Source organism: Vespula pensylvanica, chromosome 8, assembly GCF_014466175.1.
Source record: "Vespula pensylvanica isolate Volc-1 chromosome 8, ASM1446617v1, whole genome shotgun sequence".
Taxonomy (NCBI): domain Eukaryota; kingdom Metazoa; phylum Arthropoda; class Insecta; order Hymenoptera; family Vespidae; genus Vespula; species Vespula pensylvanica.
Window position 1 is genome coordinate 6,772,143 of NC_057692.1, and position 14,196 is coordinate 6,786,338.

Genomic DNA, 14,196 nt, shown 5'->3' on the forward strand with positions numbered 1-14,196 from the left:
CCACCCATTGCTACTGTGTTTCTGTTTATTGCTCTCTACTACACATAAACACATAGAACATAGAAATGTACGAATATATGAGTGTACGCGGCTTAAAACGTAACGACCGCAGTTTTATCGATCCGGGTTGCTACACGCCACACGGGAAAGAAATATTATTTTCAAGCGATGTATGTACGATAACTCTCACGATACGCCCCCACCGATCGATCGATCTTCTTGTCCGATATTCGATTATCTTTTAGAAAGATTATTGTTTATAATCGTTTATAATAATTTATTCTATTATTGATATTGCAGGAAATAGCGTGGACATATTTTTATAACTATTTTCTTTTTCTTTTTTATAATTGTTATAACGCATTAGACGTTAGATACAGTTTGAATTAGATTCGAGTTAGGTTCGGTTGAATATATTTTAAATAAAAGAGAAGTAATAATTTTTTTCTTGGTTTCTTTTTATAAAACGACATATTTTCCACAGTCTCTATCAACGAACGTGACGTCCGTTTTCATCGATATGCTACCGTCGAAACGAGATTTTCCCTGGCCAATTTTATTTTCGCTTCACGTTCGTTCGCGTTCCTGAAGCGAGTTTCCTAGACAGATTTATGATCTCTTATTCGATCTTGAATCTCGAAAATTAACAACTCATTTTCAAGATATCATTATCATTTAATTTGATTAAATTTGACAGGAGACATTTTTTGATTGACACAGTATATTCGAATTTTCGAAAAAGGAATTGGAGGCACGATGAACCATTGTTTTTTTCGTTCGAAATCAATCGAACGAGTTGTCTACTTGTCCCGTAGAAAGGTTTGATTTGAAGTAAAAAGGGTCACGGCATCGATCATCGTCGACGGCTGGTGGCCAATAGCATTGATCTCGATAATGCATTGTGATTTATTCACGTTCTTTCTCTGTCTCTGCTGTTTTGGAGAAAAAAACAAGTAAATAGAAAAAAACGCAAACATACCGAAAACATCAATATAAAGATGAGCACTATTTTATACATTTTTCATCAATATTTTCAAAATAAACAAACATTTGTACTGGTAAAAAAGCGAAGAAACTTTTTATTGATATTCTTCTGACAAAATCACTTTGATGTCAATTTTAACAAATATAATCCTTTTATGTATATTTTTCACGAAGATAAGCTTTGCGTGAGATATTTATTTATGTGTGTATATTCAGGAATACACGTGTGTACATATCTTCGTATGTATTGAGTCATGAGTCCACGATACAATACATAACATAGTTACTTACAGTCAGACGCTCGGTGACTTGTATTGTTCTGTCATCTTTAGCGACTGTTTATCTTTCTCCAGTACACAATCGTTCGTCATACATCTCGGCGACATGGAGCGACACGAACGTAAGTTACAGAGGTTCTACTTTCCACTCGGTATTTATTAACTTTCTGTTTTCTCTTATCGTTTATCATTACATTTACATTAATTGTATTATAATTTCCCTTAACAATAGGTTTTCTTTATCGACTTTTTTACTTAGGAAAATTGTATTATTCCTAAGAATAATAAACTGTTTTATTTAAAATATTCGCATTTATATGTGTATGGATTTAATGTGTCGATGTTATTTTCTTTCGAAAAATGTCTGATATTTCGATCGAATTTCTCTTGATATTGACTTAGAGCATCAGTCACATACCTATCGGAAGTATGTGCTATCGGCTATGATATTGAATCGAATCTTTGGATCTTTCATTCGTTCACATTGAAACACATTAGCATTTGCAAATGGGTAGATCGTCAATATCGACTGCAAGGTTCCATTTACGTGGATCAATGCACGTAAACTCGAAATTCCTCGCACGACCTGTTTACACGATGTTAGTTTTATGGTTTGCAGTTAATTGTATATATCTACATATATGTATACTCATGTACACATATAAGAAAGAAGGAAAGAAAGACTAGAGCGGGAAGTTTACAAAGTATTTCGAAAAAGAAGTTTTAGAACGGAAAAGATGATGTTTTTTGTTAATAATATCGAAAGCCGGAAACAGAGAACATATAATTTGTTGAAGTGTGTAAGACACCATTGTGTCATTATCGTCAATGAGTATGTGGGTGTGACAGAAAAACAAACGAAACGGGAATTACTCGTACAAGTTTCTCTCTCTCTCTCTCTCTCTCTCTCTCTCTCTCTCTTTCTCTTTCTTCCTGTCGTAAACAGAGGCTATAATTAAGTAAACAAATATTTGTCTCGATGGTTATGAAAGATTATTAATAAAACTTTCATATAAATATGTTGTGAATGTTGCTATATTTTGTGTGTGCGTATGTGTGTGTATTATAACAAATATTATTTTACGTCTAATTATTTAATTTGTATTTATTTTTTAATACGCATTAAAAAGAATATTTTACCTAAATATAATGATATACGTTATATATATTTGTATAAATACGTAAGATTTTAATACGAGTGTATATATTTACATATAGCTATAGTTTACGATAGATCAGATAATACAAAGTGAACGAACCTACGTGTTCTACTCGATTTACATAATCATTCAAGTGCGGATTATAATTTAATAGAAATTATAGATGTTCAACGAATTTGAAACTGTCCTCTCGAGCAATAATTTACATGTTTAGAAACGCGAACAATGCAACGAATATTTCTATCTCATTATCGGAACCTACTATATCGTGTATTTGACGCTAACGTTTGAATGCAATATAAATGCACATTGACACATTTTAATCAGATATAATTTTATCTCTGTCGTCTGTCGGTAGATTTTTAAATGAAAAAAACTTTTTAATGCCTTTTTAGTATAGTGAAACATTAACAAGTATAACTGTATCGAATCTACTCAGAGTTTTAACTTTTTATTCTTTATTTTTCACAGCAAACGATATGAAAAGTTTTGGCTTAACGAGAAAAAATTATTTGTTGGCGCAGGTGTTGGGAGGATTAGGACGCAGGATGTCGAGCGGCGACAAGGTTCAAACGGGCCTGACCATCGATCGCGCCGCTTTTCTACTTCTAAGAGTTAAAAAGGCTTTCAAGAAGAAGAAGCAACAGCGAAAAGAAAAGAGGTAGATAATCTCCATTGAAATTTCTACGTTCATACTTAAAAGTGTTCTTTCTTCTTTTTTTTTTTTATAAATGATTTCATTTCATCCATCATTGATAGTTTCATATTGAAAAGTTAGAAAGAAAAGTTGAAATGAATTTTGAATTTATTTTTGTTTGTCGATCAAGAATTTGAGAAAATATATTCGTGAATGAATTAATCTAAGCAAATAAGTTTTGTAACAAAATAATATAGGATTGCAGGAGATCTTGAAAACTCGTATATTTTCTCTCGTTTTCAGTCCGATATATTAATAATTTCTAACTCTTGCTTCGAATATTCATTTAACTTACGAATATATTTAGAAATATGCGCGTGCACTCACATATATGTATTCTGCTCTCAAAGAAAATCGACCGGTGGTTCTCTTCTAATTTAAGAGTCATTCGCGACAAGCTTCGTTTAATTAAATAACTTCCTTTCTATAAGCCTTCTATATAGTCGGTTTTGTTAATCCGTTTATTTTTAAAAGTGGAGCAAGTGAAAAAGAAAATCTCGGAAAATCGGTTATTTTTGTAAACTTCATTAAAGTGTTTCCTATATTACAATCGATATTTGATTAATGAGTTGAAATGGAGTCGAATAAAATTATATCACTAAGTTTATCGATATGAAATAATTTATTTTGTGGACTGTTTAGGAAAGTTTCCTTTTTCTTTTCTTTTTGTTTTAAAGAATATAAAGAATAAATATCGTTAATTTAGTTACGGATCGATGATAATTATCCAACGTGGAATGAAAAAGAATTTCTAAGAGAAAAAAAGGTTGAAAAGACTGTAGGAAACGGAAGGCGATTTAATTATATCTAACATGGAGAGACGCAAAAATGTGGAATAAGAAGGTCAGACTATTTCATCCTTTTCAACGAAGTTAGTCGGTGCAAATAGAGAAAGCAAAAGATGGAGAAAAAGAAGAAGAAGAAGAAGTAGTAGAAGAAGAATTAGAATTAGAATAGATTGGATGAGCTAATTCGATAGGCCGAATCGCGGCATTAGTTTCGAATCGAATTAACGTTGTCAGCCGCAAAATAATTTTCGATTATAGCCGTTGAGGTTTCCTGTTGCGAAAATTCGATAGTTGGCTTCGCTCGCCCCTGGCGAAATGCCTGAGATGAATCTCGATAACGATAATCCTGGAGAGTTCGTACGTGTGTCGTCCATTTTGAATTCAACTTCGCAAATTGTGCATTGACGAATAGGTCACGTAGCCTTTAACAACTTCAACTTCACTGCAAATAATTCTGGTTCGAACATTTTTCTCCTCTTATCTTTTTTCTATTTTACTTTTTTCTCTTATCCCTCGTTTAGTTTTTCCTTCCATTTTTCTTCCTATCCCATTCTTTTTTCTTCTTCTTCTTCTTCTCACCAGACGTAACCTAAATTCGTTTGGATAGCTTCGATCGGAGCAGCCCGTACATTTCATTTTCTTTGAAATCGTCTAATCGGACTCTCTGCGAACTATTACTGCTCGGCAAATATTTATCAGGATCGGACGAATCGTTGAGAATGAACGAATATTTGTGGAAAGATCAAATGATTAAAAATAGCGTTAGAATAACTATTTATTTAGACGGTAAATTTCAAAAATTCAAGCAGCAACTTGTGTATTTTTTCCTTACAATCTCCGAAAGTTCTTCAATATTTAATAATATACGTATCAACCTATATTCATTATAATTAATTAATATCTCGGTGCACATATCAGCGTCATCATTAAACCGAAAAAGTTGATAATGTTGAGTAGCAGCTTGACTAGTTTTTTTCCTGGGTAATATAATTCATTATACGATATTAAATTTGGAACACTTGTTCTTGTTTAATCCTACTTCTTCGGTTCTCCTGCATGTACAAGTTTACTTATTTATAAAAAACTCGGACCACTTCACCTGTTTTTCACAATTTCTAACTTATCTCATTGAATATAAGTAGTTATACAGATCCAAAAATAATGTTTCGTTAATATTTTTTTTCGGATTTGCGGTACAATTATAGGAAGATATTAATTCTCCTTAGTCCATCAGATTTATATATTTACGATTGTGCGATTCTAACAGATAAAAATATAACAGAATATTTCGAATTTAATTCCGCGAAATTCAAAATTAGATCTTGATTTTGTAACATAAACTTAATTAAAAAATGATAAGCCACAGTATCACACGATAAAATATATAAAAATATTTATAAAATATTCTATTTTTTGATAAATCATTCGATTCTGAGAATAAATTTATCCGGTCGTAAAACGGTAATAAATTTTTTTATGGGCGACACAGTTTTACATAAAAATCTGGAAAGAAAACAATATATCTAATTCAAGTTTATTTAAATGAATGGATCCAATGTTTTTGTCTTCCATCTCTATTAGTATAAGAAAGATCATCGTTGTTCTCGTTAATTTTGACAAATAGCCCTACAAATTCATTCTTGAACGAGAAGTTCGTTTCTTTTTTAGAGGAGAGTCTAGCATCTTACTTTCTCGTACATGTCCTGTCGCAAAGTTTCTTTCTTCTACTTTGTCCTCGGTCTATACCCTCGTCACGTGAACAGTGACAGAGTATCCTTGCGAGAAATTGCGAAAATGATCGTCTCCTAAGATTACTTTGCCACTTTTTTCTTGTATCGCTGACGTTTAACAGAAAAGTGAAAGAAAGAAAAAAAAGTGAAAGAAAAATTCTTGCAATGAAGTGACTGAAATACAATCACGTTTTTAAGACGAAACTGATTTTTTTAGTTCCTACTTTTTTAGTTATATTCCAAATACTTCCTTTCTTTTTATTTTCTGGAAAAGAAAATACGTAACTTCTTGTTCGTAGGAAGGAAGGATATCTTTAGACAAAGATATGGAGTTGGATCGTAATAGAGATGACGAAGCGAGAGAAAGAATGATCTCATATGAAAACGTTTCGTTTCCTATCAAAATTCTGCTTTTAGAAATGTATCCTTTTAGCGGAGAAAGATAAAGAAAGAAAAGAAAAGGAGAGAGAGAGAGAGAGAGAGAGAGAGAGAAAGGGAGAAAAATCCAAGTACCATGGAATGCGCGATAAATTTAATGCGGTATGTCTCGTTTCTGATGGAGCAATACTCGTTACGCTCGTAACAGTTTATTAACGTAAATGACCTACTATAAACTTGAATTCCGTATCGAGTTTCTCTATTCCATTCGTTCTTTTCGAATCAGTAATTTCACTCTCTCTCTCTCTCTCCTCTCTCTCTCTCTCTCTCTCTCTCTCTCTTTCTCTTTCTCTTTCTCTTTCTCTTTCTCTCTTTCTCTCTTTTCCTTTGTCTATCCATCTCTCTCTCTCTCTTCATTTCTGTTTCTCCATCGATGTGATTTTTCAAAGAACTTTATTTATCTTTCATTTTATCTTTTCTTTGTTTACACAATGAACTAGCAGTACAATGAAAACCGATAACAAAATATCGTAATTTTTTATTTCTTTTTATCTCTTTTTTTTTATAGGCATATTTTCTTTCAAAAAAGAAATTTATACGCTAGTAAAATATTTTTTGTTCAACGTTATATTCGATTAATTTTCGATATCGATTCATATTCAAGTAATTTTTACATAATTGTACGCGTTTTTTTTTTCTTTTATTTATATTAAAGGAAAATCGAATACATTTGATGTTATCAAAATAAACGTATTATTTGCTTCTCGGTATTATTGCTTTCTCTTGGAAATTAACCCGAGTAATTATCATTAAATTATCCAGAAACTCTAGTAATCTATAGATACAGTTACAGAAGCATCATAGATGTCGAACAATCGATTCTCTGGAGAATATGTTCTCGTGCCTTCCTCTCTCTCTCTCTCTCTCTCTCTCTCCCCCCCTCTCTCCCTCTATTTCTCCCTACTCGAGTTCTCCCTACTGGAGCTCTTTTAGCTCTGTTAACCCAAATTGTTACGAATTTGCAGATAACTTTGACTAAACTTACTAGTTTCGATTACATGTGGTGAGACACACTTAATTATGAGTCAAGGGATAAGTTTCTACGGTAAATTTACCGGCGTAACTAGCTACCAGCATACGTTGCAAATTGATCAACTATGTGCCGAAGAAATCAGTAATTATTCCTTCTTTCTTTATATATGTATGTATATGTATGAATATGAATACATACATATTGATACAGAACTTGGTCGTGCATAACAATTTTCAATGAAATAAACGGAGCATTTAATTGTCGAGAAAATAATTCCGAGTCGAGATAAATCGCGAGGACTTCATTGAAAGTTTAATGAATGTTGTTGTCGAGTTTTGGAATATATCGCTTGTTTAATTTCACAAGACAAGAATGACACATATACAGAGTTACGTCAGGAAAATTTGTATATAAATCAAAAAACATTTTTTTATTGTAATTGGATATATGGAGAAAAGTTTAAAGTATTGTATCATCCTGGCTTTTATAATTGGATCATCGTTAAATGAACTCTAACGTTTTCAATGACGTTCCATCAAATTTTATCGTATATTTCTATTTTTCTTCAGATTGTATACATCTACGTTTAATATTCTTTGTGTTTTATTTTTATCTATCTTAAATCGCGAATGTATATATTAGAGACTTGAAAGAAACAAACAATTCAGGGCGGATCATACACAGCCGTTTGTTTTTGGATCTTTTGTTATTATTCTTTCTCAAAGGTATTTTCTATGCGAGCGAGTATAACCTTGCCAAATGTAAATATAAATAACATTTGTAGAAAAAGTTTCACTATCATCTTACATGTTTTTCGTATCAGACAATATACTAGATAAATACAATTTTAATTTATTTAATAAATCTTTGCGGCTTATTCGTTGCCTCATTTGATTTTTATAAGTAAAAATTATTCTGCAGATTTTTAAATAAGAAATATTCATAATTTTTTGAGATACTTATAATTCTTTTTTATAAAAAGAAAATTTTTATTACGTTTAATCTAACGATCTTGCTATTATAGGCTTTCCTATTAATAGAGTTTGTCTATTTTCTCGATTATTTTTTCGTAATTTCTATCTTAATTACGTAAATGAGCATTTTCTTTTATAATAGATAGAATAATTTCGTGAAAGATATTCTTATTCTTCGAGGAAAAACTAATCGTTTTAAAGTTTGTAAACATTGTAGTATATGTACCAACGTGTTAAGGGTGTCGTGAAGTCAACGAATTTCTCGGAGAAAATGATAGGCAATTAAATGCATAAATACTTAAATAATCCATGGTAAACAATTTTCCGGTCCTTTGATAACGTGACAAGAGATGGATCGAGGACTTTCGAGATATGTGTATGTGTGTGTGTGTGTGAGAGAGAGAGAGAGAGAGAGAGAGAGAGAAAGAGAATATGTGTCGGAAGGCATAAATAAAGTGAAAGAAGATATAACTCGCGCGTGGATATAACGTTTTCGATGAATATTCATCGTCGACTTCGTTCCTTTTACAGACTAATAACTTATCTCTCTCTCTCTCTCTCTCTCTCTCTCTCTCTCTCTCTCTCTCTCGCTCCCCCTACGTTGAATTATATAGCGAAGGTATGTCTCCAAAATCATGAAAATCAAGAGAAGAGAGAGAAAGGGAGGAAGAGAGAGAAAGATTTTCTTAATCGATTCCAATGGATCTCAGAAGATACGACATTATTTTTATCGAAAATCTGACTATCTGGTTATAAATCGAAAATCAGAATGATTTTTATTTTTTTATTTCTTTTGTAAAACTTTATATGTGGATGGTAAAATACTATGCGAAATTACGGTAATGAAATTAAAAATACCGAATAGTATAATATAGCTTTCGTATTATACAGTTAGTTATCATTATTTATTAAGTAATAAATTATATTATTTAATGAGAAATATAGTTTTCCATTTTTATTTTATTTTTATCGAGGAGAATTATTGAAAGGCAATAGGATTAACATTAAATCGAATTAAATTAAGATTAGTGCTTACGCAGCAAGCAAATAATTAATAAAATTGTTTTGACCATTTTCTCTTTTTATAATTTAACAATCTTAAATTAAAGTACTCATGGGCGACAATAATAAACTGGTAGAGAGAAGAAAATCTTGAAGATGATTTGAAATTCTTGAACATTAATTGTCCGCGCTTGAATTTAAAATCGCTGACAATGGGTATGCCTTTTAGTACTTCCTATTCGATCGATTAGCAATTTCACAAGGAAAGAAAGTAATAAAAAAGTAATACGAAATAAACAGAGTGATTGAGAAAATTAAAATAAAAAAATAAAGAAAAAAGGGAAATGTTTGCTTGATTACATGTGTTTTATTTGTAGATGGATTAATTTGATAGTGGAATGAAATGAATAAATAACAAGAAGTAGATTTAAATAGAAATATATTCTTGGATTCCTAGAAATAAAAATGCATTACACCAATATACTATGCATGCTTGATTTATATTCGTACGTGGAAGTTATTTTTACGAAAGGAACGATATACGGGTTGTTACACTTCCTTGCAAGTAAACCAAGCTTTTCGAGTAAGATTGCGCATGCGTTATATCTGCATAAGAGAATGTACGTATACATGTGCTTACACACTATGTAAGCGTACATATTGTATATATGTGTCGAAGAGTGTAGCGGTGAAGCTGGCAGGTACATACATACATACATATATATATATATATACACATGTATGAGCTTTCTGCATCTCTGTCACGCTTCGTTGAATACTGTGGATACATCATTCTGGTTAGTACACATATGGTATTCGATGTGTCCACAGGAGCACCTACGTTCCACCCAGAATTTCTGCAATTAACCGGGATTCGTACGCTTAGAGAAAACTAAAGAATAAATAAGGGAGGAAATTCATTTTTATCAAGAACGAAAGATGAAACTTAATTAATTTACAAGTCTGAAGTCATATTTGTATAAAATTTCCTACAATAGAATGAACATGGTAATTATCATGAATGTAATTAAAGGCAAGATTATGAAAACTTCAAAAGATTGGCAATTAAGTGAAATAATTATTTCTTTTTTGTATCACTCTAATAAATCAATTCGAATTTTCATGTAAGTACTTTACAAATAGTCGATAAACGATAATTTAGATTGATAATTATCTGTATATAATTTTAACAAATATATAAAAATCGAACGGATAGGAAGGTTGATTAATTGATTGATATAAAATACGCACGAAAGAATAATATATCTATTTTTACTTCCTTACAGTAGTTCTAATAACAAATCATTATCACATTGGGGTTAGAATACCATTTGGAGACTAAGAAAACTAAAGGTACGGAAAACATACATAAATATTCATCATTGAAACCGAGCAACCTTTCGTTACATTCTACATCGCAGACGTCCGAACTATTTTCTGAAACCATCCCATTCTTATTCTCTCTCTTTCGTACTTCTTTTAAGACCAGCAAGGAAACAAATTTCCATTTAACTTCGAAGACGTGAGTAATGGAATAGTACACGATTACACACGGCAATAAGAACGAAAGAGTCTTCGATATATTATTTTCTATCGATGTTCGATGGAGAAAAGAAAATGGAAAAAAATAAATAACAACTTCAATTAGCGAAATAGGAAGGAGGAAACTTTATTTCTTTTTTGTTTTTTTCTCGATTAATAATTCAGTATTCGAATATTAATTCCAATAAATTCCTCTATGTTAAATTATTTATTTAAAATATTATCTTTCGACTTGACTTAACACACACACACACACATATATGTACGTTAACGTGCACTTTATTTTTATCAAAAATTGCAGAAGTTCGCGGATAATAAGAAAAGATCCTTCTCGAATACTCGCAATTATTATACATCTGTATATAATGTTAAAGAGTATACAAATACAATATATCGTCTTTTATTATAGTTTGTACTCTTGTATTTTTGTCTCGTATAATCCAACGATATAGGAGATAGCTTTATTTCCTCTTTCTTTTTATGTCTCTAGATATGAGAAAAGTTATTGGTCAGATAAGATCCATGGGATCAAAAACGATATGTGTTGGTGATAATTTATTATATCATGATATAGATAGCATCGTTACGTTAAACGTTTTACGTTCGACATAATGCTTCCTTGAATATTGCGTTTGTCATCTACGCAGCATCTGCGTTGATTTTACATCTTCGACCGAGATATCGATTTTCCTATTATATAAGCAACCTTACACCATATTCGCTCTCTCGGTAGCAACGACGACTACATTGGATCATTTAGAAATTAATCGAACAAATCCGTCTTTAGTTTTAATCATGAAGCGAAGAAAGAATTTATTTATCGTTGGATTACTTTTATAATCGCCATGAAATTAAAGTAATGACACGAACAAATGGAAAGAAGAGTCAAGATTTACCAAGCTTGTCTCCTAACGAGCTGAGAAACTTATCGGATATCTTATTAACGGAAGTTATTCGCTGATTTATTCGTTCCATAGTCGCAATTAGCGAACAAGATGATATTTTCGTAATGCCGAATTTTTATTATTTTTTCTTTTATTGTTTACATCGTATTCCAGAGAGTACGGAGAATCAATCATTTTCTAGTTCTTTTTTTCTTTTTTCTTTTTACCATAAAAATGAGGACTTCGCGAATGTTCTCAAGCGTAACGTGTAATTTTCCGGAAAACGTTTCAACAAAAAGTCGTATCTTATCGACTTTCGCTTTAAAATTTTTGACACTCAGCGGAAACACCGATAATATCCGTCACAGAACAAGTGAAGACTGACTATAGTTGGTTACTAATGGCTATAGCTGGATATGCTCCATGTTCTGGTTTTCATGCGATAAGCAATAACTGTCGCTTATGTCATTGCCGACTTTCCCAATATTAACATAGCAAACTATAATTTAACAAACATTTATAATTCAACGAACATCTCCATCTAACCCTGAAACAACTTACAACTCTATACATTTTGAGAAATCACAGTTTACGAGATAGAATAATTTGTTAACGAACTAGCAGAAAGAATACGAACATTCCATCATCGGCTTCTTAACGTAACGTGTTTCGAATTTTACATTATATTACATTTAAATTGTAATAAATAAATTTATAAATCAATGTTTAACTCTATTTAAATTCTCAATCATTATATAAAATTTGTGATCGATAAATAAATGCCGTAGAAAATTTCGAAAAAGTGATATAAATATTATCCTAGATAATGAACAACTTACTCAACTTATTATTCATTTTATATATTGTTTATTTATTTATTTATTTATTTATTTAACAACTCAGATGAGATTTTCGTTCGATCAAAATATTTTTCATATGATATATCTTCTTCCATGGATCCTAGATATAAAATTATGATATCGTATTAAAAATGAACATTTTATATGACATGATACATAATATGGCCATATGATTATATGGCATATAAATACATTAAAGTAGATAAGGAAATAAAAGAAAGGAAGTGACAAAGACGTTGCAAAGAAGTAAAAAAAGAAAAGGGAATATAAAAGAAAAGAGTATTCTTTGAAGCGAGTATATTGCTTTCAAAAGATGTCGTAAAAAATATAGCAGAGAGTGGTAGCCTCCACTTGGTGCGAAAATGATTCATAGCACGAGTCTGTAATCCTAGTGAATCACTTTTTTTCAACGTTTTTTACCAAATGCATAGTCACGATCGATCAATACAACGTAACACTGAGTTGAAAAATCGTAGGCGGAAATCATGAGTTACGATAAGATGTATCGCGTAGAGTGAGCTTTTATCTTACTCTTTTTCTTTCATGTTGCTCTTCCTTTTTCCGAAGTTGCATGGAATATAGGCGAGGTCGACATCGACAAATGGTATTGGATGTAGATATATCATACATCGGATGTGTTATACTTTCGCATCAGCCGTGTTGTTCCTATCTCTGTCTACTTCATCAACGTCGTTAAATCGGAGAATTTTGGCCGGTTTAGATCAACGTGTTAATAAATATCGATCATATCGATCGAAAATAATACATAGATTAACATGATCAAAGGATATTCATTTCGAATTAAATCGGTACGTTTGTAGGATATTAACAAAGTATATAAGGATACTTTTTACGATATTTTTGTATAACTTTTAACAACATTATTGTTAAAAGTATTGCAGAGACATTTATTCGTGAGTGAGATTGTAGAGTAATGCGTATCCCCGTAAAATCGAATGATGGTCGAACCTCCAATGGATAGTACTCGGAATCCAAGCGTATTAGACTATGTATTATATGTATATACATACGTACATATATATACATATATATATATGTATATGTGTGTGTGTGTGTATGAATATGTATATATATATATATATACGTTTATACATACATATATACATACATATACGTATGTACGTCGATCGATTGGACGTTTCACGTAGCGAGTTTACGGAGGAACAATTTACGGAATCGTAGCTCTCCTAGATATGTACTTTGCTATGGTGACTTCTCTATTCGCAAGAGTGTCGTTTTATACGATCACCTGATACCATAAAATAGTACAAAAATAAAGAGACGTCTCTATTTGAATTGACCGTCGAGCTTAGACGAAAAAAATGTAATTAGAATGGAAGATTCCTTGAATTATATATCCCATTCTTTTTTCTGACAAAGCATCGTACGCAAACATTAATTAAATTTCATACTGGCTCTCTCAGGACATTTTAATTAAATTCTCCGATCGAACTAGTTATAATACGGATCGATAATGATTTTAATACGAGTATCGCTTATACGATTCGACGATCTTTCGAGTTTTATGTATCTACGGAGAAATGAACACACGCTTAATGAAGTGGATGCGTGATAAGAGAAAATGAATAGACCTATGGTGCTTGAACGAACGCGATTTGATTGTCAGCTTGGTGATTTGGTTTCAGTCTTTCTTTCTTGTTATTTATTTTAATCATTCTCCGTGCTTGTACATAGAATTATGTGAGATTTGTAAGAAAACAGAAACTGATTTTAAAAATAATTTCCTTTGAAGAATTCGAAATCTCGATTGACATTGAGATAAGACATTTATGTTCATTCATCACTTTTGTTAGTTTTCAACCAATCCTATTACGTTATTTATATCCTTTTTGATCGTTTATAAG

General features: G+C 31.4%; 1 protein-coding gene across 5 annotated transcripts in view; it reads left to right on the plus strand.

The window, feature by feature from the left end:
• The window catches only part of LOC122631385, a 92,356-nt gene that overhangs the window by 20,673 nt on the left and 57,487 nt on the right, over positions 1-14,196 (plus strand). For all 5 annotated transcript variants that reach the window (XM_043817027.1, XM_043817032.1, XM_043817028.1 and 2 more), the window contains one exon: positions 2,947-3,083. In XM_043817027.1, the coding sequence (XP_043672962.1) occupies positions 2,947-3,083 (137 nt within the window). The remainder of the gene's footprint in view (positions 1-2,946; positions 3,084-14,196) is intronic.